Source organism: Lytechinus pictus, chromosome 3 (genome assembly GCF_037042905.1).
Source record: "Lytechinus pictus isolate F3 Inbred chromosome 3, Lp3.0, whole genome shotgun sequence".
NCBI lineage: Eukaryota > Metazoa > Echinodermata > Echinoidea > Temnopleuroida > Toxopneustidae > Lytechinus > Lytechinus pictus.
Genome location: NC_087247.1, coordinates 32,604,422 through 32,610,421, shown reverse-complemented (window position 1 = coordinate 32,610,421; position 6,000 = coordinate 32,604,422). Strand labels below are relative to the sequence as shown.

Genomic DNA, 6,000 nt, shown 5'->3' with positions numbered 1-6,000 from the left:
TTACACCGGTGTTGAATTGGTGGTGTTAGTTTTACACCTATAGGTGTCATTACAACACCTTTGGTTGTTACATTTACACACTTAGGTGTTATTTTTAATCTCTAGGGTGTAATTTTAACACCTCGGGGTGTGCTCCCCTATTAACACCAACTGGTGTCAGTTTTAACACCGCAGTTTTTACAGTGTAGTAATAATGATAACAACAGCTTAGCATTACATATCTTGTCTTCCAGCTTAGCATTGCAGCTGGGCTCTGCATACCACAATGCATTATTATTATGGGCTCAAATTTAGATATGATATATACCTTCACCATCATGTTCATTGTCTTGTGTCCTCCAACTGCACTGTCCTTTAGTCTTGACCCCTGCCTCAACTTGGTCATCTTGCTTGTAGGCCATCCTAATCAATCTCGCTTCATGCTTCATATCATCCTAGCAGCCTTGAACAAGGCTAATCCTCTAGGGTGGTATAATTCAGACCTGATTTCTTCCACTCCGCTACCTTTTCCATCTGCAAGTCAGACTTGAGATTCTGTATGGCTGATATATCTAGCACAATCACGCACAAAATAATTAGCTAGATGCTGACATTTCTGGAGAGATTTTAACCAGTATAGTGGCCGTTATTGGTAAATTATAGGGCCTCTATTTAACTTTGAATTTCCTTATTTTGCTAAACAGTTTCAAGTTATGTCTAAATATGACTGTTCTTCTTTTATACTGTAATTAAAAACAAAACACAAATTATGAATATAACGTCTTTTTTTTATATGAATATAATGTCGTATTAAAACCACAACAATCTCGGATACTGAAATGCTGACCCATGTCGCATTTATATTGGTTTTGAAAATTGCCATGAAACTGGTGCTAAAGGGGGGGGGGGCACTTTTTCTAAAAATGAGATTATGCAAATGTGCTTATATCATAAATTGGATGATGGATTCTTTTTTATATCTATATATTTCCATAGCAATACATTAATTCTGACTATATGTCTTTTTTTGCTCCTCTTTCAGGTAGAACTATTCATATAATCAGAATGACACTGTCATCATCACATTAAAGAAAATATGTGCAAGAAAACGATACAACATAACCTACCAAATCTGAGAAGACATCCAGTGGAATGGTAAGTTGTGCCATCAAATACCAAAATACCTGTAATATATATAATAAGAATTGTTCTGGCCTCAAAGTGCCTGATGATTATTTGTAGTGTCCACCCAAACCAGACCCTTGAGTCATTATAACGTTATAACCATGCGTGCCGTATGGTCAGATTGCAGATGAGATGCTCAATTGAAAATAGTGCTAACTGAGCAGCTCTTGGCTCCTCCAACAACTTTCTTGATTGAAAAAATCTTGTGATTTGCTTTCACACACCTTCGATCTTGGAAAATTCCCTGTGAAGTTCTTGTAATTTTGACCTGTACCTACTATTTAGCAGGTGTTTTCTTTCAGAATATTGCAAATAATTGGCTTTCACACTGGCAAAATATATCTGGTATTTTCCGATATGGGTAGATCATGTAAATTTCTTGATCAGAGAATACCTGACATTCTCTAAGTTGAAATTAATCTGAAAGCATCTAAACCCTCGGCGGTCATCCGAACCGTTGTATCACACATACGACCGTGCAAACCCATTTTAGAGGAAATCAGCTTCAAAGTTTACCGTAATTTCCACACTTTGTTCACCAGCCTTTACAACATTTCATTGCTAGAAAATTACATGGTTGGAAAGATAAATATAATTGCTTGGCATTGGTATCTTTATTTTAACATAAAACTAAGAATCAGAGAAAAAAATTTCAGGAGAGCTATATGCTTGTAATTTCCGTCTGAGCAGTTCAGATTTTCCCTGTACAAAAATGCCATAGGGGCTACAACAACCCTGACCACCCGCGATTTCAATGCATGCGATCAAGTAAAACGTTCTAAAACCGTCTTTCATGTGCAAAGTCATGTAGTGCAGATACGACGGTTTGGTTGATCCCACATTTGCATATTAAGTGCGTGCAGCTGTTGTTTGCTTTGCCACAGTACACAGATTTGCGCATTTTAGCAACAATTTGTATGGCATTGCCATGAAAATCGCCAGATATCTCAGAAACTAAAATAGATTACTGCCTAGAAATCTAGTTATGTATAGAATAGGACTTGTAGTAATTTTCAGCAAAAATGTAAAAATCAGGTTTTTTTAAAACCAAAATTGACTGATAAAAAGATTCGGATGAATGCCAACCAATTTTATTATCTGTAGTCTAGGGTTGCAAAAGTGAAACATAGGGATACAGGTGCAGTATAATGTCTTTAGAAAAATCCAGAGTTTTTGCTTGAATGCTTGAATTTCTTGAATTTCTCCTTTGTTCTTATCTTTGTTATTGCATTGGACCTGGCCTTTAATGTGTAAAACTGTACTGCTTGAAACATTCATGGACCTTCCAATTTACCTTGGATCCTATCAGTCTCTGAAAGTTAATACTCCTTCCCCACTTGATTGTAAACTGACCTTTAAAATTCTCTCTACTACCTTCATGAACAGTCTAACAAACGGGACAGAATCTATAAAAAGACAAGTTTAAAAAAAAAGGACCAGGGGGCCATTTCATAAAGCTTTTGTTATTAAGTTAAGATAACTTTACACTTGACTGGGGCCCCTTTTTTGTGCTAAAGGACCCCATAGCATATCTTCATTGACTTATCGTGGGGCTAATTTTACAATCGATCATACACAATAATCAATGCAATCAATCGTAGAAATCAACCCCACGATCAATCGCTAGTATATATGTTACAGGGCCCTGTGAAGAATCAGTTACACATGAAGAGACTATTAAGTTGAAGAGTTGAAGTAATGATGCTGGAAGGGTGTGATTGTGGGGGTGTAGTATACTTGGAGAGATTTAAAATGGCAATGCGGGCATGAAGACAGGCGGAACTGATTGTCACTATCGCTATCTGATACCCCTTTGATGAATTTGAGGATGCAGACTGGATCGAGTATTATTTTTATTCATGTTTGAGAAAAAGAATGATTGAATAATTGATAAATACATTGGGGTTTAGAACAACTAATTGAAGCCCACTGATTACCCCCCAAAATATGTAAAATTAAAAATGATTATGAATAAATAGAAATGAATCAATTAGTGACTGAGGATGTAAGTCATTGAGTAATTGAAAAAAATAAGTAAATAAATTAATGATTGAATAATGAATAAATATAAACTCCTCAAAAAAAGTTAGGAAATCTGACTTTGATCGACAATCCCTCCTCGGTTTTAGTGAATATTAATGTGTTATTGATACCAATGAATAGATCATTTAATTCTCTTTAAAATGATACCCTCCATGATATGATTATGGTTCAAATGGAGGTGCAGTGCCTTGAAATGTGGGGCAAGGTCAAAATTCAAAAGTTGCAAAATGACACAACATTGAAAGTCACTGTTCTTTTTATCCGTGGTGATGAGTGAATTTCTCAGCGGTTTTTTAACATGGAATCAAACATACCTCTGCACAAGCAAACACATAACAAACATGCATTGGTATTTCAAACCACAACTCAAACCATGTCATCTCACAGAACCATCACTACATAAACCGCAAAAAAACATCAAAAATGAAGAAGCTGGGGCTTGATTTGAATGGATTTTCATGTCTTTTGACTCAGACAAAAGAATCATGTTCTTCCCTTCATGACTATTTCTGCTCGTTTTGCAGCTTTTCAATTCAGAACTCATCCAACACTTTTGAATCCTGCTCTTTTCGTGATGGCATGATCATAATAAGCATGGTACCATTTTAAAGAGAATTAAATGATTTTTTGAATGATATCAAATATGCATTGTGTAAAATTGGGAGCTGGGAGAAATTAATGGCCAAACTCAGATTTCCAAACTTTTTTTGAGGGGTTTATATATGAGTGAGTGAGTGAGCGAGTGAGTGAATGAATGAATGAATGAATGAATAAGAAAATAGATGAAAAAATAAATTAATAGAAAAATAGACTTAAGTGAATGAGTGAGTGAATTAATGAATGAATGGATAGAAAAAAAAGATTTTTAAGAATGATTAATATTTAAAGTAAAATATTTGTTTTATTATTTTAACCTCATAACTGAAGTAAATTCCTTAGGATGGAGCTAAATTAAATGATCATAGTGCTGAGTCAGATAAGTCAAAACTAGCAAAGTTTAGTCACTGGTAACACATAAGAAAACAATCATTTGTATGATTAACCGTAACTGTATTCTGTGGCAAACAATGTACAAAAAAATTACAATCGGTCATAAATATCAAGCGTAATGTAATGCCCCCCCCCCCTCCCTCCCTCCCCACCTCCAGAAGTACATGTACTTGATGAGCTATTGAAATCTGCTGTCAAGTTAAGATTTTTCCCCTAGCAAATAAGAATTGCAGTAGAGGTTCATAGGTTTTTGTAATCGAGTTGACATTATAAGAAAAGTATTTCTTGCCATAATCTTACAAAATTTACTAATTTAGTTATGCTCTCACCTTCTTATGCTCCAAGGCCAATTTGGCCTTACCAAATCTTAATGAAAGGTACATTTTTTTTATGAGTGTGACTCAAGAATTTTTTCACATAATTAGAGAATGATTTGTAGAATTATTCTGATTAAAGGAGCAACACTTTTGACACTTCATTGTAAATCTTTTTTTGTTGAATTCATAGATGCCTGTCAGCAATCATCACGTACAAGAGGTAGAGCTAGAAGACTAGATCCTGAATTTCTGCGGCTAACCCAAGACCACCATGGATCCAAAGATTTCGATAGGAGAGAAGAATGGCAAGGACAAGGTAGCAGATGTGCCCGACATAGCAGAAATACGGATTGACGTACCAGACACGACAACCTACAGTAAGACAGAATCCAGTAAACAGGAATCTAAGCCCCAAAGTGCCACCAAAAACAATGACCTAAAGAAACAGGAAAGCAAACGCAATGCCATGCTTACCAAGAAGAACTCCTTTGATCGCTCCTTTGACAGCGACAAAGGGAAGGATGGGAATGGGAGGGGACGGTTGCGCAAAGAGCGCTCGTTTGAATCGATGAAAAAGGACTCGCCGGGAGGGCGGAATTCCGAGGGCCAGAACAAGAAACATGACTGTTCGGGAAAGTCGGGCGGGGGACGCAACCCCAAGTTGGGAAGGCGTATGGGTTCGGAAGAAGGGGCCAAGTCAGAAGGGGAGGGGAATTCCAGGTTGAGGAGACAAACGTCGCAAGAGGAGGCAGATTCATCGTCAAGACGGAGAGCCAATGCAAAGAAGTTTCTGTTAAGAAGCCAGCCTGTTTCAGATGATATGTCGCCACCATCTACTCCTGAACTCAACTTTGGTGAGGTGAGTCCATACGTAAAGACGAAAACAAGTGATATGTTTTCAGATTCATTTTGTTGTTGTAACACAATGATATAGCTTCACTAAATTATGTGTAGGTTGTTTCTAAGGGAACTTACACCATCACGTAGGCTGCCAATGTAATTTGTTTTGTTATTAGCAATTAATTGCACAAATACAGATAAAATTACAACAAAGAGACTTTTCAGTGTCCACCTACGCTGTGGAGGCATTACTTTTAGCTGGCCTGGGAAATTGCTAATTTGAAGCTCTGTAGGTGTATTGTTGACACATTCTATCTCATGTACAGTGATTAAACAAACGTAACAATATGTCAAAGAGCCAGGTGATATTGATTGATGATACCAGTCGCAAATAACATTATTTTTTGTTTTGACAAACCATTGCGTTTAAAGGGGGTACCAAATGGGTGAAATTATTTGTATTAATTCCTAAGAATAAGAATATTGAAGTTTGATAGAATTTCAATAGAACATTTGGTGTCATTGATCTACCATGAAATATCATGTACATGTATAATACAGTAAACAAAATCACAATTTATTGGTTTTTATTTTTTCTGCCATGTGGTAGTACTTAGCCCATGTGCCAAATTGATTACGGGAATTG

At 36.4% G+C, this 6,000-nt stretch overlaps 1 protein-coding gene across 2 annotated transcripts in view; it reads left to right on the top strand.

Moving 5' to 3' along the window:
* Positions 1-1,019: 1,019 nt before the first annotated feature.
* The window catches only part of LOC129257426 (R3H domain-containing protein 2-like), a 31,194-nt gene continuing 26,213 nt past the window's right edge, over positions 1,020-6,000 (top strand). For both annotated transcript variants that reach the window (XM_064096843.1, XM_054895744.2), the window contains exons 1-2: positions 1,020-1,134; positions 4,705-5,373. In XM_064096843.1, the coding sequence (XP_063952913.1) occupies positions 4,786-5,373 (588 nt within the window). In that variant the 5' untranslated portion in view covers positions 1,020-1,134; positions 4,705-4,785. The remainder of the gene's footprint in view (positions 1,135-4,704; positions 5,374-6,000) is intronic.